The sequence below is a fragment of the Artibeus jamaicensis genome, unplaced genomic scaffold (genome assembly GCF_021234435.1).
Source record: "Artibeus jamaicensis isolate MK-2021 breed Jamaican fruit bat unplaced genomic scaffold, CSHL_Jam_final scaffold_625, whole genome shotgun sequence".
In the NCBI taxonomy this organism is placed as follows: domain Eukaryota; kingdom Metazoa; phylum Chordata; class Mammalia; order Chiroptera; family Phyllostomidae; genus Artibeus; species Artibeus jamaicensis.
In genome coordinates this window covers 5,249,926-5,275,899 of record NW_026522051.1, presented here as the reverse complement: position 1 = coordinate 5,275,899, position 25,974 = coordinate 5,249,926, and the positions used below count along the sequence as shown (strand labels likewise).

At 58.7% G+C, this 25,974-nt stretch overlaps 1 protein-coding gene and 8 non-coding genes across 18 annotated transcripts; 6 read left to right on the top strand and 3 right to left on the bottom strand.

Moving 5' to 3' along the window:
* The first annotated feature begins 898 nt into the window (after positions 1-898).
* On the top strand, positions 899-25,957 carry LOC119052436 (low affinity immunoglobulin gamma Fc region receptor III-like). Of its 10 annotated transcripts, none has more exons than XM_053659345.1 (8): positions 10,724-10,977; positions 11,194-11,414; positions 17,621-17,752; positions 18,102-18,122; positions 18,423-18,680; positions 23,239-23,493; positions 23,781-23,873; positions 24,884-25,957. In XM_053659345.1, the coding sequence occupies exons 2-8, from the start codon at positions 11,396-11,398 to the stop codon at positions 25,072-25,074; spliced, it is 969 nt and encodes a 322-aa protein (XP_053515320.1). In that variant the 5' UTR covers positions 10,724-10,977; positions 11,194-11,395; the 3' UTR covers positions 25,075-25,957. The 10 variants fall into 10 exon arrangements, with proteins under 10 accessions (XP_037005656.2, XP_037005645.2, XP_037005652.2 ...); XM_037149774.2 differs by having other exon boundaries at positions 10,724-11,057; XM_037149761.2 differs by lacking the exons at positions 10,724-10,977; positions 11,194-11,414 and adding an exon at positions 899-1,091.
* Positions 1,102-1,184, bottom strand: TRNAL-CAG (transfer RNA leucine (anticodon CAG)). Its single transcript has one exon. It is a non-coding gene; the product is annotated as a tRNA-Leu (tRNA).
* TRNAG-UCC (transfer RNA glycine (anticodon UCC)) lies at positions 2,281-2,352 on the top strand. The gene has a single exon. It is a non-coding gene; the product is annotated as a tRNA-Gly (tRNA).
* TRNAE-CUC (transfer RNA glutamic acid (anticodon CUC)) lies at positions 2,626-2,697 on the top strand. Its single transcript has one exon. It is a non-coding gene; the product is annotated as a tRNA-Glu (tRNA).
* On the bottom strand, positions 4,548-4,618 carry TRNAG-GCC (transfer RNA glycine (anticodon GCC)). The gene has a single exon. It is a non-coding gene; the product is annotated as a tRNA-Gly (tRNA).
* Positions 7,857-7,928, top strand: TRNAE-CUC (transfer RNA glutamic acid (anticodon CUC)). Its single transcript has one exon. It is a non-coding gene; the product is annotated as a tRNA-Glu (tRNA).
* TRNAG-GCC (transfer RNA glycine (anticodon GCC)) lies at positions 8,491-8,561 on the bottom strand. Its single transcript has one exon. It is a non-coding gene; the product is annotated as a tRNA-Gly (tRNA).
* On the top strand, positions 9,657-9,728 carry TRNAD-GUC (transfer RNA aspartic acid (anticodon GUC)). Its single transcript has one exon. It is a non-coding gene; the product is annotated as a tRNA-Asp (tRNA).
* TRNAE-CUC (transfer RNA glutamic acid (anticodon CUC)) lies at positions 10,701-10,772 on the top strand. Its single transcript has one exon. It is a non-coding gene; the product is annotated as a tRNA-Glu (tRNA).
* Positions 25,958-25,974: the final 17 nt, after the last annotated feature.

The window sequence follows — 25,974 nt, the reverse complement described above, 5'->3', positions numbered from 1 at the left end:
GCCCCGCCGACTTCCCGGGCTCCCCCTCTGCTCCGGGACAATCCCACCCAGCAACCGCCTCCTGTGCAGACCTTTAGCTTCGCTGGCCAACGGGCCGCCCCCGGCGTGTCCCCTCCTCCGTCTCCGGGGCCCGCCTCGCTCCCTCCCTCTGCACGTGCAAACCGACCCCGGGGAGACCGGGGCGCGGGGGGGACGCCCCGCAGACGGGCGGGTGGGGGAGGTGGAGGCCGGCCGGCGACCTGCGGACTCCTGGCCAGAGCTGCACCCCCGGCGCCGTCCTTTCTGGCGCATGCGGCGTGGACCTCGCGACCCACGAGGCAGAGGCTCTGTCTGCAGCTGCCAAGAGTGTCCACGTCGGGGTTGGCGACCGCGAGAAGAGGGTGACATCTGGGGAGTGTGGGTTTGCGGGGAGCCAGGGAGCCAGGAAAGGGTAAAAGGTGGAGAGTCAGTGTGTCGTGCGAGGTGGCGTTCGCTCCCTGCAGTGACACGAGTCACCCGAGAGGGGTCAGGCGGTGGGAGGGCGTGGCCTGGGAATCGGTGTGTGACCGCAGGACAAAACACCAAGTGGGTTGCATGGGCCGGGAATCGAACCCGGGTCTCCCAAGTGACAGGGGAGAATTCTCCCACTGAGCCACCCACGCAGCAGCGGCAAAGCCGCTTCGCTCACTGCACTAGTGTTCGCCGTCCGCGGGCGCCTCCCGTTTGTGCAGGAGGACACGAGCTATGACACAGGTTCCCGGCCCGTCGCGGGTCCTAGCGCCGGCCCGAGAGCAGGAAGGGCGAGGGGGCGGAAGAGGACCGGCCCTCTCTCGGCCGCCGGGGCCGCCTGGGTCAAGGCCAGAAGCTGAACTAGCCGGGCCCGCACCACAACCCACGCCGGTTAGGCCTCGTGCGGAGGAAGCAGCTGAGCGTCCGAGTTCCCTTCTGCGACCCCGAGGTGCGACCCAAAGCCCCTTGCGTGCCTGGCGGGGAACCGAGGGTGGAAGGTGGAGGCAGGAGGCTGCAGAGACCCGCGCGGCGCGAGCCAGGAACGGACCGGAGGCCGGAAGAGACTGCGACCAGTGTAGTGACGGGTGAGGAACGGGCAAAAGGTTAGCCAGCTGTCAGGAGTGGGATTCGAACCCACGCCTCCAGGGGAGACTGCGACCTGAACGCAGCGCCTTAGACCGCTCGGCCATCCTGACGCCGCGCCGGCCGGGTCCCAGTTCGCCTGTCTGGGCCGCCTGTGACCCGGCGCTCTCGGCGGGTCGTTCTGGTCGGAGGCTGTCCCGGTGCCCACCGCCTCGCTTCCATCCCGACGCGCGCCCACCCGCGACTCCCGGCGGCCCCGCTCGCTCTCTCGGTCTCCTTCCTGGCGCGGCCCCCGCGTTGGAGGCCAGAGGCAGAGCGCCCTCGGCGTTGTCCGCGCCTCCCTTGCTGGGGTGGGGGCGGCGACAGGCTCGAGGTCGGTCTCGGGCTGGCTCCCGCTTCGACCGCAGCTTCGCCGGAGGACGTGGTGGGTTCGATATTGCGTGGTGCACGTGCTCGCGACTTCAATGCACACAGGGTGGTGAGGCGCCAGCCCCCGCGCGGCGGTGCTCGTTAGTTTAGAGGTGAGCATCCCTGCCTGGCACGCCGGAGACCCGGGGGCGATTCCCTGACGGGAAGACCACCCGACCTTCTGGTTGTAAGCTCCGCCCTCTGTCCAGCAGGCTGCCCGCGTGGGGCCCTCTTTTCACCCTTCTGCCCTGCGTCGAGGCCCAGGATCCGATTCATGCCAGATGTTCCCCAACAAACCCTTCCCCCACCCTTCCTCCTTCAGGGCGCTGCACTGCCACAGCCCAGCCGAGTCTATCCCGCCACCGCAGCGCCTTTCTCCAGGCCTGCACGAAGTGGCTGGCGGAATGGGCTCCCAGCGACCCGACGCTCCGCAGTCCCAGGCTGGCGGGAGGCGGATGAGCGCCCTGTTGCCGAGGGCAGTGGCACCCAGAGGCGGAAGCACGTGGCAACCCCGCGGAAGGGGGACTGGAGACCGGTGATCCAGGGGAGGGCCCAGCGTGGAGCTGTGAGACTAGTTGCAGCCGAACAGCGAGAGCGCCCCGGAGAGGCGGTCGGGTGCGCGGAGAAGGCCACCTGCGTGGGCTCGGTGCGGGTGGGGCGCCGGAACGTTCGTCCGTGACGACCAGGAAAGCGCTTGGCTGGGGGCAGGCGAGGGAAACAGCGGAGACAGCTGGGACCTTGTGGGCACCTGCGGCGACAGCACAAGTACAGAGGAGCGTCCAGGGGGGTGTTAAGCAGTAGGCGTTGGTGGTATAGTGGTGAGCATAGCTGCCTTCCAAGCAGTTGACCCGGGTTCGATTCCCGGCCAACGCAGAGGTTTGACTTTTTGCCGAGCTGCTGGGCCCCACGCAGGTGGCCTTCTCCGCGGCCGCGCCAGGCCCGCGGCCGCCAGAGTGAGAAGAGCGGGCGCGCAGTGTTTTGAGGGCGCCACGGGCAGGAAAAGGGTGACGTCTCCAGACAGTGGGGACCGGGCAGTGGGTGGCTATACTCGGGAAGGCGGATGCCACCGCCGAGGACGAGCCCAGGGGGGTGGCCTTGGGGTGGTGGTCGCACAAAGAGGAGAAAGTCACAGGCTTGTTCTGTCTATCCCTGGTGGTCTAGTGGTTAGGATTCGGCGCTCTCACCGCCGCGGCCCGGGTTCGATTCCCGGTCAGGGAAGGTCTTTTTTTTTTTTTTTTTTTTCTCCTTCCTTTCACAAGCGCCCTTGAGTGAGCACACCCTTCTCTTAACCGACGCCCCGCACCTTCTGGCACCTACGCCTGCCAAGCCCTCCGTCTCCCCGCAGCCTCGGCCCCGGCACTGCCGGGCCACCGCCTCCCCTCCCAGCCTTTGTACTTGCTCACCTGGGGATGCAGCCCCAACCCGAGGGCCCCGGTGCCGCGTGTCTCCCCGCCGTGGCCCCCCACGCGCTCCGACTCTCCAGAAGCACGGAGTCGGCGGGACAAACCTCACAGAGGTCAGGCGGCCCCTTCGGAAGGCGGTCCCGGAAGGTGGGTTGGAAGGGAAAGGACACCTGCACCTGCGGGTCGGGACGCCTGGCGGAGCCCGCAGTACCTTGCTTGCCATCAGCCATCGCGTCTGTGGCTTTCCCGCAGCCACGTCCGGACCAGCTGCTTCTCCCATGGACTGGTGATGGTGTCCCAGGGACTTGGGGTGTCCCCGGGTGGGGGTGGGAATGGATTGCGGGATGTGGTGCCCCGGAGGTGGAGGTGTGGAGAGGAATCTGGACACCACGCCCCAGGAGCTGGACCACCGAACAGCAGCCAAGGTCAGAAAGCGGAGCTAGAAGAGGCCCGTCCGGAACACCCCGAAGCCGGCAGGTGGGAGGAGGTGGAGGCAGATGGGTGACCCGTGGATTTCGGGACATGTTGTTCAACTCGCACCCCCAACGCTGTCTAACCTACCCCAAAATGTTATGAGGGCACCTCCCTGGGCCCCTGCCCACCAGAGCCCCACGCAGGACCCTGGAGACCTGACTCCTAGCACCGTCCATTGCACCTGCCCTGCCAGCAGAGCGTGTCCGCCAGGCTTCGTGTCTCTGCGCACTCCTGCACCCGCCGCCTGCTGCTGGCGCTCCCCCACCTGACTCCCCCGCCTCCTCTCCTCCCCACCCAAACTCCCTCCCCCGCGCTGGGCAAAGAGTCTGACGTCTGTCCACGCACTGCTTTCTTTGGAGGCCTGGGTTTTCACACAGCCGTGTCCTCGGTGCCAAGGAGCCCCACGGTGGGCACAGAAGCTCCGCCTCTGTCACCATAGGCAGCTCCTTACCGGCCTTGCCCACGTGTCGGGGGTGAGAGTGTGGCCGGCCGAGGCTGAGGAGCGAGGGCCCAGGCTGGATGACCCCACGCACAGGGGCCCGCTGCGGGCTGGAGCTGCAGGGAGGTGCAGGAAGGGGGGCAGGGCGCCCCCGTGGAACTGGGTTTGGAGCAAAGCAGAGGGGGCAGCTGGTGACGCTGGTGGAGGCGGTGATGCTGCAGGTGGCGTGGAGTAGGGTGGGCTGGGCCTGCGGGGTTGGTGGCAGAGGGACTGGGGGTCCTGGCAGACTCGGGGCTGCTGCTGCTGCTGCTGCTGCTGCTGCTGGTCGTCCGCGGTTCGCGGGTGGGGGTTCTCATGGTGGAGCAGCGGCCAGGGTGGGAACAGTGTGGCTGCTGAGCGGGGTGAAGGGCACGTGGCTGTGTGTTGGGGAGGCCGTGGCATTATTTTGCGCCTCTGGCGCATGCGGCGTGGACCTCGTGACCCACGAGGCAGAGGCTCTGTCTGCAGCTGCTAAGAGTGTCCACGTTGGGGGTGGTGACCGCGACAAGAGGGTGCCATCTGGGGAGTGTGAGTTTGTGGGGAGCCAGGGAGCCAGGAAAGGGCTAAAAGGTGGAGAGTCTGTGTTGTGCGAGATGGCGTTCGCTCCCTGAAGTGACAGGAGTCACCTGCGAGGGGTCAGGGCGGTGGCCGTACGAGTCTGAGGTCCTGGCTCAGCGGTGAAGCGAGTATGTGATCAAAATGGTGATGCGAGCTGCATGGGCCGGGAATCGAACCCGGGCCTCCCGCGTGGCAGGCGAGAATTCTACCACTGAACCACCCATGCCCCGATAGCACCTTCCTTCAAGTCCCGCCTATTGGACACAGGCCTCGACTGCACCTGTTCGAATTGTGCGGAAGGCGATGGGCCGCCTCTACCCAAGGCTCCAGGCGTTTAGGGCTTCTGCGCGACGCACGGAGTCTACAGAGGGACCCAGGTGGACTCAGTCCGGCCCATCCTGGGTTTTCTTGGCCGATGGGAGACTGTCGGTGTCGCCAGAAGAGGCCAGGAAACTGACCAAGCCTGACCCGTTCCGGGATCCCTAGCAGGGCAGGCGACCTGTGGCGGGAGCAGGTGAGCGCCCACGGTGTCTTCAGCGACCTCCAGGCGCGACCCTAAGTTCCGTGGGCACCTGAGTTTCCCGCCCATTTGGGCTGCAGGAGGGAGGGCGCGCGTGGGCGGCAAACCGAGGGTGGAAGGTGGACGGGGGCCCCAAGGGTGCTAGTCGGGGACCGACTGGAAGGCGAGGAAGGGAAGCGATGGGTGTGGCCCTGAGCAAAATGTTGGGCAGCTGTCAGGAGTGGGTTTCTAACCCACACCTCCAGGGGAGACTGTGGCTTGAATGCAGCGGCTTGGACCGCTCGGGCCGCTCTGACCGCGAAACCGAAGACGTCCCCGCTCACCTGGCTGGGACCAGACGCGAGCACCTGTGCTCTCACCCGGCCTGGCTCTGGTCAGGCGGCTGTCTGGGTGCCCCACGGACCGGACGCGCACCGGCCGACGGGAGTGAGGACTAGCGGACCCATCTGGCTCCGGAGCCCACCGCCTCTCTTCCACCCTGCGCCGCGATACGACGCGCGCCCCCCTGCGACCCCTGGCGGCCCCGCTCGCTCCCTCGGTCCTCCTCGTCCTGGCGCGCCCCCCGAGTTGGAGGCCAGAGGCAGAGCGCCCTCGGCGTTGTGGGCGCCACCCTTGCTGGGGTGGGGGCGGGGACAGGTCTGGGGTCGGTTTCGGGCTCCAGCTCGCCCGCGGCTTTGTCGGAGGACTTGGTCATTATGCGGCGAGCCCGCATCCGGCAGGGCATCCGGGGCAGGCGCCGGCGGCAGCGGTCGTCCCCAGGTGCGTCGGCGTGAAATGCCACCCTGGTCGCCCTCGTTAGTATAGAGATGAGTGTCCCCGCCTGTCTCCCAGGAGACCGGGGTGCGATTCCCGGACGGAGAGACAGGGGTTTCTTTTGGTAATCGGCTCTGCCGCCTGTCCCTGTCCAGCAACTCGCCCACGTGAGCCGCCTCTCTAGTGCTGCATTCCGGGTCCGCCGCGGCTGGGAGCCCAGGGGCCAAGAGCAGCCGGGCAGCGAGAACCCTCCGGAGACGCGAGCGGGCCAGCGCAGCTGCGCGGGTCTGGGCGGCTGGGGCGTGAGCGGGCGCTGCTGCGATCACAGGGCTGCGGGGCCAAGGGGCGCAGCATCCAGGCAGGGCTGGAGCTCCCTGCGCTTCCCCAGTGGGGTCCACCTTCTCAGGCGAACGGGCCGCGAAGCGCTGGGGGCCGAGCGGTGAGCAAGGGGGCTTTGCCAGCGGTGGCTTTGATTCCAGCTAACGTGGTGCGCTGATGTTTTGGGGCTCCAGGGCCCTCGTGCGTCATCCTCATGCGAGAGCTGGGCCCTAGGCACTGGGCTCTCGTTTGCGTACGAGTGTGGGAGAATGAGGCACACGTTTTTAAAAAAAAATGTAGATTGATTGGGGTGACATTGGTGAATAAGATTATATAAGTTGCAAGTGTACCATTCTGTGATACATCATCTATATATTTCATCTATATATTCCAAGGTCAAATCTATTTCCATCAGCATGTATTCGACTCCCTTTACCCTTTTTTACCCTCACCCTCTTTCTGGTGACCACCATACTGTTGTCTGCGCCTGTAAGATTTTGTTTGTCTTATTTGTTCATTTGTTGCTTTCAGTTTTAAATCCCACATATGAATGATATCATATGGTTCTTAACGTTTTGTCTGGCTTATTTCGCTTAGCAAGATATTCTTAAGATCCATCCATGTCACAACTGCCAGTATTTCATCTCCTGTTATAGCTGAGTAGGGTATTCCATCGTATGTATATGTACCTCATCTCCTTTATCCAGGCATCTATGGAGGGATGCTTCTGTTGCTTCCAAGCCTTGGCCACCATGAATAATTCCACAATGAACATAGGGTTGTATATATTTTTTGTGAATGAATGTTTTCTAAATTTGGGGGTACCTACCAGAAGAGGGGTTGCTGCATCACATGGTATAGCTAGCTCTATTATTACTTTTTTGAGGAGCCTCCACACTGTTTTCCATAGTGGCTGTACCAGTTTAGACTCCTACCAGCAGTAAATGAGGTGGGTTTTTTGTTTTTGTTTTTGTTTTTGTTTTTGTTTTTATTTTTTCCCATCTCCACAACCTCTCCAACACTTGTCATTACTTGTCTTGTTGATAATGGCCATTCTAACAGATGTGTGATGGCATCTCATTGTACTTTTGATTTGTGTTTCCCTAAAAGCTAGTAAAGCTGAGCATCTTGTTCATATAACTGTTGGCCATTTGCGAGTCTTCTTGAAAGAAGTGTCTGCTCAGGTCCTCTACCCATTTTTTAACTGGATTGTGTGTTTGGTGTTGAGTTGTGTGAGTTCTTTATACGTTTTGGATATTAACCCCTTGTCAGACCTGTTGGTTGCAAATATCATCTCCTATTTGGTTGGTTGCCTTCTTGTTTTGCTATGCAGGAGCTTTTCAGTTTCATACAGTTCTATTCATTTATTTTTGCCTTTCCTTCCCTTTCCTTTGGGGTCAAACTTATAAAATCCTCTCTAAAACCAAAGTCAATCAGTTTCGTACCTATGTTTTCTTCTATGTTATTTATTGTTTCAGGTCTTGTATTTAGGACTTTGGTCCATTTTGAGTTAATTTTTGTGCATGGGGACAAACAGTGGTCTAGCTTTGTCCTTTTGATTGTGGCTTTCCGGGTTTCCCAGGACTATTTTTGAAGACGCTTTCTCTTCTCCATTGTCTATTTTTGGCTCCTTTATTAAAATTATTTGCTCGTTAACACTTGGATTTATTTCTGGGCTCACGATGCTGGGCCACACGTCTGCGTGTCTGTTTTTCCGCATGTGGTGTATTCCGCTTGCCGCGAGCCGCACAGGCGGGCGGACGCGGCCCTGGGCGGCGGGACTTGGCAGAGGCACAGGCCGGCTGTGGAGACGCTGTCGGCGGCCCTCTGGTCCTACGTGTAGAGGACACGCGGCAGACGCGCCAGCCACCGCTCCCTGGTGGTCTAGTGGTTAGGATTCGGCGCTCTCACCGCCGCGGCCCGGGTTCGATTCCCGGTCAGGGAAGCTCTGCTTTTTCCCAAACTCCGGAGTGTTTTCTCTGCCCTGCCTCGGCCGCCGCGCCGCGTCCAAACCTGGGCCGCTCGCTGGCCCCGGAGGCCGCGGGGTCTGCGCTCGGGTGGGGATGGGCGCGGGTGGCGGGACCGTGGCGCCCCTCGGGCGGAGTGTGAGGAGGAGCCCGCGCACCGCGTCCGGGGAGGCCCGTGGGCGTTGGGGGACGCCCCGCAGACAGGCAGGCGGGTGACCCGCGGACTCCCGGCCAGAGCTGCACCCCCGGCGCCGTCCTTTCTGGCGCATGCGGCGTGGACCTCGTGGCCCACGAGGCAGAGGCTCTGTCTGCGGCTGCCAAGAGTGTCCACGTTGGGGGTGGCGACCGCGACAAGAGGGTGCCATCCGGGGAGTGTGGGTTTGCGGGGAGCCAGGGAGCCAGGAAAGGGTAAAAGGTGGAGAGTCAGTGTGTCGTGCGAGGTGGCGTTCGCTCCCTATAGTGACACGAGTCACCCGAGAGGGCCGGAGGGCGTGGCCTTGGAGTCGGTGTCTGGCCGCAGGACCAAAACGTCAGGTAGGCTGCATGGGCCGGGAATCGAACCCGGGCCTCCCGCGTGGCAGGCGAGAATTCTACCACTGAACCACCCATGCTGCATAGCCCCCCGTGGGCCCAGCGCGGCCCAGTCCCGCGCAAGGCCGTGGCACCGGTTCCATTGGAGCAGGAGGCAGACGAAGGACCCGAAACAGAGTCTGCAGGCGCGTCCAGGGACGTGGCACGGAGACATCCTACCGCGGGGAGAGCGGAGTGGAAGGACAAGAGGACGGAAGAGGACTCGCGGCCGTCCAGGGCCACCGCGACTGTCGGCGTCGCCGGAGGAGGCCGGGAGCCGCACCGAGGCTGGCCCGCGCCCGGACTCCGAGCTGGGCAGGCGATGTGTGGGGTGAGCAGCCGAGGGCCCACGTTCCTTTCAGCGACTCCCAGGCGCGACCCAAACTCTCTTGGGCTTTCGTGTTCCCTGCCCGGTTAGGGCCTTGCGTGGGGGAAACCGGGCAGAGCGAGCCGGCGGAGATCGGAAGGAGACGCTGGAGGCGGGACAGCGCACGGAGCGTACAGACCAGGAGACAGACCGAAGGTGTGCGAACCTCACTGCCCCGCACCGGCCGACGGCCTGGGCCGCAGCCCCGCTGCGGTGGGTCGGCCGGGAGACGGGGGCACGGTGCGGGCTCAGAGGAGCCCTGCGGCCGACGGACGGGGCACCCGTTGGGCTTTGCTGCCGCGCCAGGCCGCAGCTGAGGGCGCAGAGGCCGGAGTTTGCAGGTCCCAGCCTGGGAGCGAGTGTGAGGCAGAGAAGGGCTGCGAGGGGTGGTGTCCAGCCCCGGGCGCGTGCAAATATTTTGGGCGCTTGTCAGGAGTGGGTCAGGAGTGGGACTCGAACCGGAACGCAGCGCCTTAGCGGTCTCGGCCGTCCTGACCGTGCGCTGGGTGCTCCTCGCTCACCTTCATGGGACCCGCCGCGAGCACCGCTGCCGTCCGCCTTGCAGGCCAGAGGCAGGCGCACTGTTTTCAGCGCCACTCATGTCGGGACGGGGGCGGGGGCTTGTTCGGGTCGGGCTGGCCGCAGTCTCGTGGGAGGGCCGGGGGGTTCCGTGGGCGGGGGGGGGGCACGCGCCCACGTCCAGCGGCGCGTCCAGGTCGGGTGCACGCGGCGGGGACAGAAGGGCGGGTGTCAAGAGTTGGCGCGGCTGTCCTCGTTAGTATAGTGGTGAGTATCCCCGCCTGTCACGCGGGAGACCGGGGTTCGATTCCCCGACGGGGAGGCGACGTCGACCTTTTGGTCGTGGGCCCCGCCCTCCGTCCAGCTCCTCGCCGGTCCGGGTCCTTCTCCCCGGTCCTCTGCCCCCGACTTTCCCTTCTTCCCCGCAGGGCACTCCGTCGCCGCAGCCGGGCGACGTCTTGCCCCGCAGCGCCAGGCCGCCCGAAGTGGCCGGAGGAATGGGCTCCGGGCAGGCGGGAGGCCGGACGAGCGCCCTGTCGCTGCGGGCGGTGGCACCGGCGGAGGTGGCCCGTGGCAACCCGGGCCCTGGGGACGCGGGGCGGCCCCGGCGCGGAACCGAGGGACCTGGAGCAGCCAGGGGGCCGAGGGCGCCGCGGAAAGGCGATCGGGCTGGCGCACTGAGGCCGCTGTGTGGGCCGGGCGCGCGTGGGGCGCGGGGTCGGTGGTCCGCGCCGCCCAGGGAAGGGCGCAGCTTCGGGCGCGCGGAGGAGCGAGGAGTCGGGAGGGTTGGGCGGCCGGAGTCGCGGCCGCGTAGCCAGGGAAACCGGCGGCGGCGCGGCGCGGGCCGTGCAGTAGCTGCCTTCCAAGTAGTGGACCTGAGTTCGATTCCCGGCCAGCGCAACGGGTGGCCCTTTTGCGGGGCTCCAGAATGACGTTGTGCTTGGGGTCCTGGGCCCATTCCAAACCCCGGCATGGCGTTCCGCCCGCGTGGAAAACGCCACAAAAGAAAAGCTTTCCGCGTGCAAGGACCCTAGAGGTCCCCTAAGCCTGTGGTTTCAGTCCCGCGGCCGTTGGCCAAGTGGCAGGTACGCGCAACAACCTCGGCCATTTGTGTGGTTTCCTCTCTGGAGGTGCCTTGCAGAGCGGTGACTGCCTGCGAGGGTGGCCCGGGGGCGCGCAGGCCGGCGGAGGCCCGGGGGCGCGTGCGCGTGCAGGGCCCCGGGCGGCGCCGTGTCCGCGTCCCCGAGGCTCCGCGCGCAGAAGGAGCGGTTGGGCGCCACTTCCCTACAGCCGCTCCCTGGTGGTCTAGTGGTTAGGATTCGGCGCTCTCACCGCCGCGGCCCGGGTTCGATTCCCGGTCAGGGAAGCTCGCTTTTTGCGTTTTGGCTTTTCCCCGCGGAGGCGGAGACAGAACCTCCCGCGGGGCCGGGGAGGCTCGGCTCGGACTGTGGCCCCCGAGCCCGCGGGACGAGCCGTTTCTGCCGCTTAAGCCTCCGAGTTTGTGGCGCTCGGTCGCGCAGACCTGGAACACGAGTGGATTCCGGGAAACCGGCAAGTCACCACGTCACCGTGTTAGTGCTTCGCCTCCCAGCGGCGCGGACCCTCCCAGAGCAAACGGCCCGTTCCCGGCCCTGCGGCGGCGGCGGAGGGGGTGCGGCCCGGGGACCCGGGCGACGGGTGGGACGCCCGCCCGCTGGCCCTGCCTCCCGGCAAGTCCCCGACCCGGCATTTGCCCCGAGGTTTTGTGCGTGTGAGGACACGAGTGGACGTGGTCCTGCGCTTTCTAGGCGACACCGGGCGGCGGTGGCCGCGCTCCGGACCTCCGGGCCCGCGGGGACCGCGACTCGGAGCCGGGAAGGACGCCCCCCGGCGGCAGGAAGTGAAACTGCAGGCGGTTGGGAAGCCAGACCTCCGACCGCGACGGCGCCGCCCGCTGCTCTCCGCCGCCCCCGGGACGTCCGCGCGGATTCCAAGCGTCCTCCTCGGGCGATGGCGGGACCCGCGGGAGGTGAGTGGGCGAGGGCCGGGCAGGGAAGGCGTCTGCTCTGTGCTCGCAGTGTCGCCTACCGCGGTGTCGCCACGTCCCCTCGGTTTTCCTGTGTTGCACCTCGCTGTGTCCGAAAACTAATGTACAGCGGATACACTTGTAGCTTCCTCTGTGCTAGAGAGACTGTCCCCTTCAGGGGTGGGACGACTCGTTGTTTGACTTTATTTTGTACTGTTTAAAGGTGGCTACTGGAAAATTGCAGTTTTCTCGTGTGGTTCATGTTACATTTCTGTCGAGCTGTGCCGCGACCAGCGCGGAGTGGGGGTTCCTGAGTGGGGTCGACGGGAGATGGAGAAAAGACACAACACAGACAGTTTAAGGAAAAGCGGGGGCCGGATGGGACATTGTCCTCTGATGGAGAGACCATGAGCCCTGGACATGGGCTCCGCGTTTGTTTTATGGGGCTGGTGAGATGCAGCTCACGGACGTTTGGCAAACTTAGGGAGATGCTGCGGGCACGGACCGTTCCCTTCCCAGGCTGTCTACTGATACATGTGTCTGCTGCACAAGTTACAGCCTCGTTCAGCTGAAGCTTGAGGTTATCTGTCTCCTGTGTAACCCCCGTGGGGTCCGGCTGTGTGACTCCAGCCTTCACCGTCCTCCGCAGGGCAGAGTTGTTGCTCTACAGGTGTACTTGGCCCAAATCACTCCTATCAGGTTCACCAGGAGGAGGTCTTCTCTTCTCCCAGCCGTCTGTTGGGGTGGCCGGGTGAGCGCGGGAAGTCAGCCTGCAGTGGGCCAACAGCAGTGGGCGTTGCCTTTGTTATTCACCAAAAAATTCTCCCTTTATCTGTAAACCAGCTCTCAGACTTCCAAGTGCTCTTTATAAAAATATATATATTTTACTGACTATGCTATTACAGTTGGCCCAATTTTCTCCCCTTTATTCCCCTCTGCCCTGCATCCCCTTTCCCAATAGCGTCCCTCCCCCTTATTCATGTCCATGGGTCGTACATGTAATTTCTTCAGCTTCTCCATTTCCTACACTATTTTTACCCTCCCCCTGTCTATTTTGTACCTACTGGTTATGCTTCTTATTCCCTGTACCTTCCCCCCTCTCCCTCCTTGCTCATAACCCTCCATGTGGCCTCCATTTCTGTGATTCTGTTCCTGTTCTAGTTGTTTGATTAGTTTGTTTTTGTTTTTAGGTTCAGTTGTTGGTGGTTGTGAGTTTGTTCTTATTTTACTGTTCATAGTGTTGGTCTTCTTTTTCTTAAATAAGTCCCTTTAACATTTCATGTAATAAGGGCTTGGTGAGGATGAACTCCTTTAACTTGACCTTGTCTGGGAAGCACTTTATCTGCCTTCCCATTCTGAATGATAGCTTTCCTGCATAGAGTCATGTTGGATGTAGGTCCTTGTCTTTCATGACTTCAAATACTTCCTTCCAGCCCCTTCTTGCCTGCAAGGTCTCTTTTGAGAAATCAGCTGACACACTCATGGAAACTCCCTTGTAGGTAACTGTCTCCTTTCCTCTTGCTGCTTTTAAGATTCTCTCCTTCTCTTTAATCTTGGCTAATGTAATTATGATGTGCTTTGGTGCGTGCTTCCTTGGGTCCAACTTGTTTGGACTCTCTGAGCTTCCTGGAAGTCTATTTCTTTTGCCAGATTGGGGAAGTTCTCCTTCATTACGTTTACAAATAAGTTTTCAATTTTTTGTTCTTCCTTTTCTGCTTCTGGCACCGCTATGGTTAGAATGTTGGATCGTTTAAAGTTGTCCTGGGGGCTCCTTAGCTCTCCTCATTTTAAAAAAATTCTTGTTACTTCCTTCTATTCTAGTTGAATGTTTCTTTCTTCCTCCTGTTGCAAATCATTGATTTGGGTCCTGGTTTCCTTCCATTCACTTTTGGTTCCCTGTATATTTTCCTTTATTTCACTTTGCATAGCCTTCTTTCTCTATTTTGTGTCTGTACTCAACCATTTCTGTGAGCATCTGATCACCAGTGTTCTGAACTCGGCATCTGATAGGTTGGCTGTCTCTTCCTCGCTTAGTTCCATTTTTGGAGCTTAGATCCGTTCTTTCATTCGGGCCAGATTTCTTTGTCTGGCCCTTAGGTATTAGCCAGGGCAGGACAACCCACGTCGCAGCGTTGTGGTGCTGAATGTGGCCCGGGAGGGAACAGTGCTGCTTGCTCTGTTCTCTAGGACCCTGTGGGTCTCTCCAGTGAATCTCCCGTGAGGCTGGCAGTTTCTCCTGCCCCCGCAACCCCCCCCCCCACCAGGTTTTTGCAGTCGGAGGTTCTGGAGCCTTGGGTTGCTTGGTCTGTCTTGCCCCCTAGTTCTTGCCCCCCAGTTTTCTCTCCCCAGGCTTATTGGAATGCAGATGTGGGGCTGCCCGCTCTAGCAGCGGCCGCCTCAGCCTCCCGGTCCTCGCTGCACATCTGCCCCCCCGCCGCCCCAGCCCTCCTACTGGTCTGGTCTGGATGAATGTTCCCACCACTTCCACACAGTTCCGTACAATTCCATTTTCTGGTTCTGGTTGTCATTGTTTAAAGATTCATTTTAGAGAGGGGAGAGAGAGAAGGAGAGAAACAGTGCGTGATTGCTTCTCAGCGTGTGGTTGCCTCTCGCTGGTCCTGTGACGGGACCTGGCCAGCAGCCCAGGTAGGCGCCCTGACTGGGAATCGAGCCGGCGGCCCTCCGGTCCCCAGGGCAGCGCTCCACTGGGCCACACCAGCCAGGGCTTTCTTCTTCTTCTTCTTTTAATTGGTTGTTGTCCTTCTTTTGGTTTGGGGAGGAGGCAAAGCGTTTCTACCTATGCCTCCATCGTGGCCGGAAGTCAACAAGTGCTCTTGATGATTTATTTGGAAGAATTCCCTGACTGTGAACACTTGATACTCGTTCCTGAACACAATTTTAAACCTGCCCTTTAAACCCCAGAACCTCCAGTCTGCTGCCAACGCAGCAGCACACTGTGAGCTGCCCTGCTTAACTTTACCCGGAGTGGAAAGCAACGAACAGATACTAGTTAACAAAAATCAGTCAGTCGGTGCAACATTGTTTTGTGAGGTTCACAGAGCTTCTTAGTGCCAGTTACGCTGAGGGGTTTCTACCTAAACATCATGTTGACTGTACTCAACGGTGTCCAAGTTCAGGGACGAACGTTCTGACTCATGTAAATTGGTGCAGATGCAGCTCATATGGACTTTCTCATCCCAACTTTTAATGAAAGAAAATAGGAAACACCTAAACTCTAGGGAAATGTTTCCCTGCCAGCTGTCATTTTAGAGAAGTGGACACCAAGCCTTCTGTCTGACAACTACTACAAAAAAGAGTCAGTAATTGAGGCCCCTCAGATCAGATATTCTTGCCTTCCCATGCCCATTTATTCAGTTCAGCAAAAATAAGTGTCGTGCATCTGTTGGGGTCCCTAGCCTTGAGAAGCTTCCAGTCCGGCGATCTTACTCTTGAATCATGGAAAGACGAATAACTGAGACAATCGGACAGGTGGACCTGGTAACCCGGAGGTCCTGAGTGGGAAGTGCAGGGGGGGGGGTGGAGAAGCGAGGACCCCAACCTCAGCACTTAAGAGATGTGTGTCCTGGGCCCACTCACAGCCCAGGGCCGGGCCCTGGTTTCACCGGATAAAAATGAAGGGTTTGGATTCCAGCATTCTATTCCTGTGATTCTATAAATGAATATTCTGCCCTTCAATTCCAGTGTAAGCAGCTTGAATCAGCTGTCACCAGATGTGATGCTTAACTTGCTTCTTTTCTTTGATGCAAAGAAGAAACCTACTGGTTTATCCTAAATTCTGGTTCTGAAACAAGGTGCCTGCATTCCGTTCCCTGCTTCCCGGGGGACTGGGAGTGGCTGGAGAGTATTTTGGTGGTACTACCGATGTCCAGTGGTAACACTTTCGTAGGATGAGTAATAAGAACAGCTGTTAAGAGCAGTTGCGATCATGTGAAATGAACAATTCCGGGTATGCTAATGGGGTAATCGGAAAAGACGTTGGAAAGAAAGCTGGGATAAGGCAAGTCTGCGAGTTAGAGAGTCCCGTGGTATGTGTGAGGGAGGCCAGGCTGCAAACCAATAACGAAACTTTGTGTCCACACTTCTGCCTGCAAGGAAGCCTGGGGAGGAAGGAGGGCGTTTGGGCTGGGGACTTCGAGGTTCTTGAAAGTTCCAGGAAGAGCTCTGACTGAGAGAAAAACATGAGATCATAGAGCTGCGGTCATATGGGGAAGGAAGAGTCACACGTCCAGAAACATTCCAAGGTTTCCGAACAACCTTCGTCAGCGCTCCTAAAAGCAAAAGCTACTTTTAATTAAGTACCATTTAGTTGGTAGCAGACAGTGTCCATTTTACAGATGAGAAAACCAAAGTTTGAGAGCCAAGTACCTTGTCTAAAATCCCATAGTCTGACTTTTTTTTTTTTTAAGGAAACTGTGCTTTAAAAAAAAACCCACACAACACATAACTCACTGCCAACCATTTTTCAAAGGGCAGTCAGCGGTGCTCAGCCTGCTGTGCAGCGGGTCTCCGGAACTTCATCTTTCAAAACTGAAACTCTGTGTCCACTCAGCGAAACAGCCCCAGCGCCCCGCCCCTCCCCCCAGCCACCACCGCCACTTTCTGTTTCTGTGAGTTGGGCCGGCTCTGGATACTTCCCGAAGGATCAGTGTGTGTTGTAGCACATGGCAGGACTTTGTTTTTTAAGGCTGAATACACATTTGAGTCACTCCCAGCTGTTGGTTTATTATGGAAAATGCTTCAGTAAACATGGCTGTGCAAACATCTCTTTGAGATCTTGCTTGGAATTCTTTCAGATAAATACCCAGAAGCAACATTGCTGGGTCATGCCGTAGTTCTATCTTTAATTCTGCGAAGCACCCACCTACCGATTTCCGTCACGGTCGCGGCGTTTTAGTTCCCACGAGCGGGCACAAGTGTTGCAGTTTCTGCACAGCTTCCCCAGAGCTCGTTATTTTCTCTCTGCTTTGTGGCCATTCTACCGGGTGCGAGGTGATACCTTGTGGCTTTGATTTGCATGACTCTAACAATCATTGATGTCGAGCATCTTTTCCTGTGCTTGTTGGCTGTTTATGTATCTGATTTGGAGAAATGTCTACTCCAGTCTTTTACTTATTTATTTATTTTTATTTCGAGAGAACGTGTATTAAAGCTGGAGACAGTGAAATAAGGCAGAACCCAGATTGGAGGAAGCTGCAGCAGGGAGAGCAGGCAGGGCGGCTCCACGCTCTAGAAACGCTGCAAGTGAGGGCGTGGCTGCTGTCATTCACTGGAGGGTGGGAAGTGAGGGGCCTGGTGGGCGGGGACGAGCTGTGGGGTCCCTCAGAGTTTAGGAGATGCAGCTGGTGGGGGAGGAAAAAGGGGAAGGGAAAGGCGTGGGTGTGTCCGTTTAAAGTCAGGGTTTTTTTGTTTTTATTGTTGTTGATTTGTAGAAATTCTTTATACATTATGGATATTAAGCTCCTATCAGATAATGATTTGCAAATGTTTTCTCCCATCCATAGGTTATTGTGCCCTCTGTTGACTGACGTGCAGAAGTTTTAAGTTTGATGTAGTTCCATTTGTCTATTCTTGCTTTCATATCCCCCCTGTCTGAGCTTTAACCCAGTACCACGCTGCTCAACCACCTGCACAGGATCCACAGCCTTGGAAGTGACGTCTTTCTTAACAGTTATTCTTGAACTTGAAAACTTCCTTTCGTGTCTGCAGGGTTGGGAGGAACCAGGTGTGAAGTCCAGGTGAAGGAAGAACAGTGGTGTATTACAGATTTTCTGGGGCTGAGTCCTTCCCACAGATGACTACTCCATTGGGCTGTGGTTGTTTAACGTAGTAGATTCTTATTGGCAGCACATATAAACGGGTTTCTTTATCGCGTCTGCATCACGCTCATTGAGAGCTGTCTGTGTGCCCCCCAGAGGTGTGCAGGGGTGTCTGGGGAGGCACAGATCCAAAACCCCACGCCGAGGGCCCAGCTCCGCTTCCCGGACATTCCCCAGCCCCTCACCAGCACGCCCACCCCCCACCCCCGCCCTGGCCCCAGGGCCTTCACCAGCACACACCGGAGTCTGCAAACCAGCAGACTCAGCTCCTGGTTTGAGTTGTTACTGCTGATTCGTGAGCAGAAACAGTCTGGTGACTGTTGAAAGCTGTGACGGCGGGTGGGGGAAACGGTTTCCTTCCTCTTCCCCCAGTTCACCTCCGCAACACCGCTGGACTCCGGCTGGGTCCTGGGTGGACTTGGGAGACCAGCATGCTTCGGCGTGTGCATCCCGGCAGCCCGTGGCTGCTTCGCCTGTGGACAGCGTGGGCTTTGCTGCTGCTGGGTGAGTGACAGTCTCCCCGGGGAGGGCGGTTTCAGCCCCTGGGGTTCGGGTGGTGAGGGGCAGGGCCCTGGGAGCCGGCCCCAGGTGGAAAGGAGGGCGAGAGCCCTGCGTCCCAGCCCGCTCGCTGGTCCCTACCAAACACCCACTCACTCTGCAGGGACGACATGAGGGCTGGAGCAGGGAGCGCGTTACAGGAGATGGAGGGGAACAGGCTCTGAGAGGGGTCCCGGGGGAGGAAGGAGCTGGAACGCACACCCCTCCCCCGCCCCGCAGCCACACACAGTGACATCTTGTCACACAATGACAGCTTCCCCTCCCCTGCACTCACTCACGCTCTTCTCATCCACAGCTGCTGCAGATGGGGGAGCTGGTGAGTCTGCCCGCGACTCCTTGCATTTGTGGCTGTTGCCTGTCCCACCAAGAACCGGGCTTGGGCTCAGCCCAGGCTGTTCCCCGCGTTGGGGGGAGCCTGGGTTTTGATTTGTGGGAACATTTGTACTGGATCCAGCAAAGACCCAGAGAAGTGAAGGGACTGGGCTGCAGGCAGCACACGGGTCCGTCGTGGGGTCTGTGATGGGCTCTGGCCCCCGGGTGCCCCTGGGAGCGCCTTTGCCGTCCGCGGCCCCTCCAAGGTCAGTTACCCCCTCCCTGTCTGCACTCCGCCCCTCAGCAGGTCTCCCGAAGGCCGTGGTGCGCCTGGAGCCCCCCTGGTTCAACGTGCTCCGGGGGGACAGCGTGACTCTGCACTGCCAGGGGCCCCACGGCCCCGGGGACGGCCCCACCCAGTGGTCTCGTGACGGGACCCCCATCCCGACCCAGGTCCAGCCCCACTTCAGCTTTAAGGCCACCATGAACGACACTGGGAACTACAGGTGCCAGACTGACCAGACCAGCCTCAGCGACCCTGCGCACCTGAACGTCACTTCTGGTCAGCGGAGGAGCCCCGGGAGGGTCCGGGGGACCGGGACCTGAGATCTGCTGACAGGGCCGCGGGGGCCGAGGGGCGGGGGTGGCCGGTCCCTGGGGGGCATGGCCGTGAGCTGCCGAGGCCTTTCTGCCCAGTCATTTCCCTTCCCACCCCCAGCCCCCGCCTTTGCTTCCATGTGGGGTGCCTCGGGACTCTGAGGTTGTTTGGCCTCAGTCCTGATTAAGCAAGAAGGTGGCAAGGCCACACGAGGCCACCGGGGGTGAGGGAGGCAGAAGGAGACCTTCCCACCCTCCCGGCACTGCGCTCAACCCTGGGGCAGAGGTCGGAGGCCACGGGTGGCACAGGCCGTCAGGTGGGGTGCTCTGGGCACGCCCGAGGAAGTTTGTCTGCTGAGGGCGCAGGAGGCCAGGGGAGGATGAGGTCGGAAGTGGGGGTGGGCTTGCGGATTGTTGCAGTAACGTACGTTATCTTTGATTTCTGTACATGATGAGGGTTTGTTAGATGGTTCTACTTAAGGGAGTCACCTGATCTGACTCAGGCTTAAGTGTACCCCTGAGTGTCCACCGTAGTAGAACCTGCAGAGAAATCCCCCCAAACACAAGCCCCCCCCCCAGGTCTGGGATGTGAGCACGCGTGTGCTGCGGTTGCCTCCGGCTGCGCCTCGGAGGAGGGCGGCATGGCAGCCCGCGGTGTTACAATCCGCTTCAGGGTGAGTTTCCGTCTCTTAAGGTTCTGGTCTCAGAGAGATCCTGGTGGTGGTCACTTTGTGTTGATGACACTCCATTGAAAAGGGAGTAGGTGTTGACGTGGGGATTCGGAACGGCCCTCCCCAAGGTGCGCTACTTTGCACGTGAGTTATTTTGCGCTGCAGGCAGCTGAGACCAGCAAGTTCATTGGAAACTCTTACCTCTCCCTTCAAGAATTTAAATTAAGAGTTATCACCAGAAATAACTTTTTAAAGAAGACTTTATTTCTACAGAGAGGGGAAGGGAGGGAGAAAGAGAGGGAGAGAAACATTGGTCTGCAAGCCCAGGCGTGTGCCCTGATGCGTTTTAACCGTGATGTGTCTTGGCTGGGACTCTCTGGGTTCATCTTGCCCGGGGCTGTCTGTGCTTCCTGCACTTGTTTGCCTCTCTCCTTCACTAGGGCAGGGAAATTTCCCGTCAGTATTTTTTTCAAACAGGTTTTCAACGTCCTGCTCCCTCTCTCCTCCTCCCAGCGCCCTCCTGACGTAAATGCTGGTTTGCCTGAAGTTGTTCCAGAGGCTTCTTTTACCTTCCTCGGTTTTGAAATTCCTTTTTCTTTGTACTGTTCTGATTGGGTGTTTTTGTTTCCTTATCTCCCAGGTCATTGGTGTGATTCTCAGCTTCCTCCCTTCCACCGCTGATTCCCTGTAAATCGTCCTTCCTTTCAGTTAGTGTGCCCTTCAGTTCTGACTGGCTCTTGTTCATGGTTTCCATGTCCTTTTTGGTGCTGTTGGAGTTCTCTCCAGGTTCACCTACTCTTCCCCTAAGTTCACGGAGCCGCATCTGCTAGACTGTCTGTCTTCATTTTATTTAGTTCTCTTTCTGGACTTCTCTTCTTTCATTTTGGGGCATGCTTCTTTGTCTCCTCATTCTGGCGGCCTCTCTGAGCTTCTTTCTATGTACCAGGAAGAGCTGCTGCGTCTCCTGGGCTTGGTGGAGCGGCCTAATGCGGTCGGTGTCCGTGGGGTCCAGCGGCTCAGCCTCCTCAGACACCCAACCTGGGCACCACAGCTGTGCTTGCGCCCCTTGACTTGCCCCCCTGCCGTGTGGGCTTGGAGCCTGAGGGCGACCGAGTCGGGGCTCCTGCTGCCCGTCGCCACCCAGCCAAAAAGCAGAGGCAGGGACGGGATTGTAACTGTGCTTTTGTTCACATCAGAGGCCGCAGTCTGAGAAGGTGGCAGGTAAAACCCCAATGCTTACCTTGCCTTGAGATTTCAGAAGCAAATTTATGTTGAGGAAATGTGGGAAATTGGGAGGGGAAATTCCTAAGGGGAGCGGAGACTTGCGGCGTTGTTGCTCTCGGGAGGAGGGAGCCGAAAGGGTAGTCCTGTGGCTTCTTCCCAAGCCGGCTCCTTTGTTCCAGTGTGTTCTCTCGATTCGCACCAGAATTCCTGTCTACGGGATGCATGTGGGTTATGGAGGGTTGGGGTCAGGAGAGATGAGGCCTGGCCGTTCGCCTGCTGCTGTGAGTTACTCCAGGTCTTTGGCCTTGTTTGATTGTCTTGTCTGTTTCCTTCCGCTGGCCCACGAATTCTAGCTTCTTACTGTCCTGTCTCAGGCACACGGGGTGGACACAACACCCTCTGGTTGTAGCCGAGACTTGATTGTTGTCTGTGCTTCGATGGGAGGGATTCACCCCCAGGCCAGTTGGTGTGACCACTGACCACAGTAGAGCATCGACTGGGCACGGCCCACCCGCAGAACGGGACGGACTTCAGCCGGCTCTGGTGCCCGCTGAGTTTGCCCTCCGCGTGTGTTGTCTGTCCGGTGGTGGTGCTTTGACGTGGACTGAAACTGCCCACTGCGTGCGCTGGCCACGCGGTCCCCTGGGAGGTGCAGGCCCAGGTGGCCCCACCTGTGTTCTGTCCAGGGCTGCCGGGCATGGGCTACAAAGGGGTCTGCAGATGATCCGCTCCTTGTGCTGGGCTTGGAGGTGCTCAGGTTAGTGCCGGGCCTGGGGCCATTCAGAAAGAGGTGCAGGCCAGATGTCGTTTGTTTGAGAGATTTTAGGAAAATCTGAAGCATGAGCCAAGACAAGCCATTCATATGGAAAAGCCACTGGGAACTGCTTGGGTGGGCCCCAGAGTTGGGTGGGGTGGGGTCTCAGGGCATCACCAGGGTGGGGCAAACAGTGTGAGCCAGGTCGATGGAGACTCAGGCCACCTGCCTGCCAGCTGGCTCTGTGGGGGCGGGGCAGGGGAGGGCTCTTCTGTCCGGGAGAAGGCTTTCCCGTAACTGTTGCCTTGATGTGGACACTTCCCTTCCTGACTGTGTCTGTCTGGTGCCTTTCAAGCTGCTGCCCCAGTGCTGGAGCTCAGAGGGGGTGAGTCCAAATAAGTCCATGTGCGGGTCCTTTAAGAGGAACTGCCTGGGACTCCAGGAACCTCAGTCTCATCCGCAGTCCCCGCTGGTTTTTACGGCCAGAAGTTATGGGCACTTCTCTTCCTGGCACTGGAACCTTGAGCCAAGGGACCCAGTGCGGGGCAGGCACCTCAGCAGCCCAGATGTCCGTCCTGATTTTTACCTGTCACGCAGGGGTGCGGGGCCAGCCACTCTCGTGTCCCCACCGACCCTACCAGTCCCAAATAGATTCTTCTTTAATCCCTTAGCTGTAGGAGTTCCGTCCAGCTTAGCTTCAGGCAGTTCCGAGTGATGGTTGTTCTGCAGTTTAGTTGTAGTTTTGATGTGGTTGTGGGAGGAGACGTACCACGTTTACCTGCGCTGCTGTCTTGCCCAGAAGTACAGAAGAATTAGGATTTAAAAAAATTTGGATCTGAAGGGCGGTTAGAGGGAAACCACCCGGTCTCACCCCTTCATTGTACAAAGACATTAAGCCCAGGGGGGGTCTCAGAGCCCAGAAGTTAATGGTAAAAGCCAAAATCAGAACCCTGACTTCAGATTTCTGTTTTGCACTGTCTTATCAACTATACCTTGTTTGGTCCTGGCCAGCAGGCGGGTGGGTTAGAGCATCGCCCCATACACCAAGGCAGTGGGTTCCACCTCTGGTCAGGGGACGTACAAGAAGCAATCAGTGCGATGTTTGTCTCTCTCTAAAATCAATCGATAAAAAACAAAACTATACCCTGTCTTTCATATTCAGAATATGGTTTTCTTAAATGTTTTCATTTAAACGCGGTGTAATAAATTATAGTACTTATTTTTACAGCAATTAGAGCAATGGGATTTGTTTCTAGACGGGTTTTGGGGAAACATTCCTTGTAGACTTGTCCTCCAAAGTACCTGCATTCTGGAATCTGATCGCTCTGCTGTCAGGAGGGAGGGGTGCCTGGGGGTGGAGCTGTTTGGGGGCAGCCTGTGGCAGCCGAATCTGAACTTGCTCCGCCCGTGCAGAGTCCCATCTGAATCCTGAACTCACACACTTTCACTGCTTTTGTGGATGGAAGATTCCATTCAGGGTGGGTGAGGCTTTCTTAGGGCTCTGCTGGTCGCTTCCTCACTTCCGAAAACTTGGTCAAATGTTGCCATTGAGTTAGTCATCCGCAGACCATAAATGCTGTGTCCACAGAAAGAGAAGGGTTTCAGGTCCTGTTCTGTGACTTCTGCTGCTGCTGAAATGTGCTAATTTCCCTACTGCAGTGCAGTGGGTTTCATTCCTCCTGCCTCACCCCCGTCTCCCCCCGGGGAGCGGGCTCCTACTCTTTGTATCTGAAACCTCTGAAGACTCACAGGGACACTCATCTATCTGCCAGGAAGCATCTTTCGTTCCCCACCCGAAACCCTCTCACCTCCGTGAGCACTGCAGCCCCAGGCACCCGGCGTCAGCATCTTCCCTTCCCTTCCGTGTCCTCCAGACTGGCTGCTGCTGCAGACCCCGCGCCTGCTGCTGCGGGAGGGCGACCCCCTCGTGCTGAGGTGCCACAGTTGGAAGAGCCAGCCCCTGTTCAAGATCTCGTTCTTCCAGGACGGCATAGCCAAGTGGTACTCCCCCGCCAATTCCAGCTTCTTCATCCCACACGCTAACGTCAGCCACGGCGGCAAGTACCACTGCTCCGGATTCATGGGGCGGAACAGGCACGAGTCCCACCCTGTGCGCATCGACATTCAAGGTGGGGGCCAGGGCTGTTCAAGGAGCTTCAGGCCTGGACGGATGGGTAGGGTGGGCTTCAAGGGGAACCCACGGGGTCCTGGCCCAACCTGTGTGCTGGGTGGCCCTGCGGTTCTGTTCCAGCCCCACGGCTAAGGGAGCACAGAAATGGTGTCATTCATTTGTAGTTTGAACTCTCGAGGGACAAAAGCCACCTTCCCATCCTCTCAGGTTCATCTAGCAGGACATCCACCCCCTTTCCCCTCCATTCAAACCACTCCGCTGTGTCCTGTGTCCCCCTGTCTGTAGGACCCCGAGGCCCGAGGGTGCCCCCCACAAGTCCCTCTCAGCCGAGGCTCCGCTCCGGGCTCAGGGCAACCACGTGGCCCAACAGTCTCCCAGGTACAGAGTCTGCTGTTGGGAAGCAGAGCATCGTAACACCCAGACGCGCCTCTTCAGGGGGCGCCGCCAGCCACTGCTGCTTGGCTGGGGCTAGTTAGCGAGCCACACCCAGCCCTGGGCACGGGAGCTGGTGAGAGAGCTGCTGTTGATGTGGTCTGTGGGTTCCCGAGCTCTCCATCCCCGAAGGCCGGGTCCCAGCCACGGAGCACCTCGCACGGCTTTTACAGTCCTGATGACACGAAGGTCCAGGAGGTGCTGTTGTGAAGAAAACGTTTCGACTCAGTGGCATAAGGCGTTTACCAAACCTCCATGCCCACAAAACCGTTTCCTCTGTCACCTCGTGGGGGAGGAAGGAAAATGTCCTTGACCTTTTCACCTGGTCTAATCCTTAAATTGACACGAGACAGGTCAATGAGAAATTGAGCCAATTTAGTTACATATGTGTATCTGGGAACCTCACAGACGAGCCAGGAGAGGTGCAGGGACAGAAAGGGGTGATGAGGGAGAGACGCCGCGGTGAGCGAAGGGCGAGGTAAGAGACCTGGGGCTCGTGAGAGGAGGTGACTGTTAGCGGGATGAAGAGATTCAGTACCTGGCAGTTTTCCTGCCCCCCAGACGGGCCATCAGACGTTATTTCTGGTGATAGCGCTGATCAGGGCCAAGGCCCCTAATTTACATTCTGTAAGGGACAGACAAGAGTTTCCTGTGAGCCGGCAGGGTCTTGACTGTCTTCAGCTGAAAAGCATCCCGGAGTGAGGGGAAGCGGCCCACCCCTGGGAGGGCGTCCTGAACCCCTGACTTGCGTCACAGTCCCTGCTCCCCGACGAGTGCCGGGTGGGCCCTGGGGGAGCGGGCCCAGTGCTTGGCTCAGGGAGATGCAGCGGAGAGAGGTGCCCTGCAGACTCGGACCTGCCTGCTCCCCACCGGGTCCTCGGAGGGATCTCCGGGGCCCGGCGGTGGGCCCCACGTTTCTGCCTTCACAGCTGTCATGTGTCCTCTGCCTCTTCCAGCAGACCCGGCCTTTCCATCCATCGCACCGGTCTCTCTACCGTGGCTCCAGATTGCCTTCTGCCTGGTGATGGGACTCCTGTTTGCGGTGGACACGGGGCTGTACTTCTCTGTGCGCAAGGAACTTTGGAGTTCGATGGGCGACCTGGAGAATGACATGGTCACATGGAGCAAGAGCCTCGAGGACAAATGACCCCTCATCCTGAGGCGTCACAGCTGCAGTGCCTCTTCAGGCCAGACCTCTCCCCCTTGCCCAGCCCCTCAAGCGACCTGGGCTCAGGTGCCCATTGCACAGGAAGGGCCTTAAGCTTCAGAGCCGAACGGCTCCAGGCCCTTACGGACCCCCGAAGGTCTAGGCACGGGCACAGCCGTCCAGCTCTGCCAGGACTGACAGCAAATGTGTTCTCGCGTGTCCTAGACAGAGGCTCCTCAGACACACAAAACTCACTAAATCCTGCTTCTGCTTTCAAAACAAACCCACCCCTCTGACCACTTCTTTGTTCGCCAGCCGCGTCCCTCAGCTGCCATCGTCCCTCGCTTGGAGGGCCCAGCAGCCTTCCCTACGGTCTGTTCTCACAGCTGCCAGTGACCTTTTAAAAATGTGTGTTCACTGTTCATCTGTCACTTCTGTCCTCAAAGCCGCACGGTAACTTCCTCTTGCACTTAAAAGCTACAGCCTCTGCAGTGTGTTTAGGCTCCCCCTGAACTTCCTCCTGCCCGGCTCTGGCCTCAGCCTCGTCTGTTTCTTACCCCCGGCAACACATCAGTCTTACTTCTGCTCAGGCTTCTGTTGTTCCCTGTTTCCCAATGTTCTTTCGTGCAGGTGTCTCATCGTGGTCTGTACCCAGCGCCTCCTGGCTCGGTCAGTGTGACTGCAGTCCCCCACGGTCTCCTAATCCCCCTCCGTGTTTTTCCTCATGGTATTTATCACCGACGGATACACTGTGTGGTCACCTGTGTAATGGTTGATTGTCCAGCCCTCCTGCCGTCAGAATTCACTACTGTATATACTTAGGGTCCAGGGTCAGTGTCTGGCACATGGTAAAGAACTCAATAAATATTTGTGGAATGAGTAACTTCTTTAGTACATGTA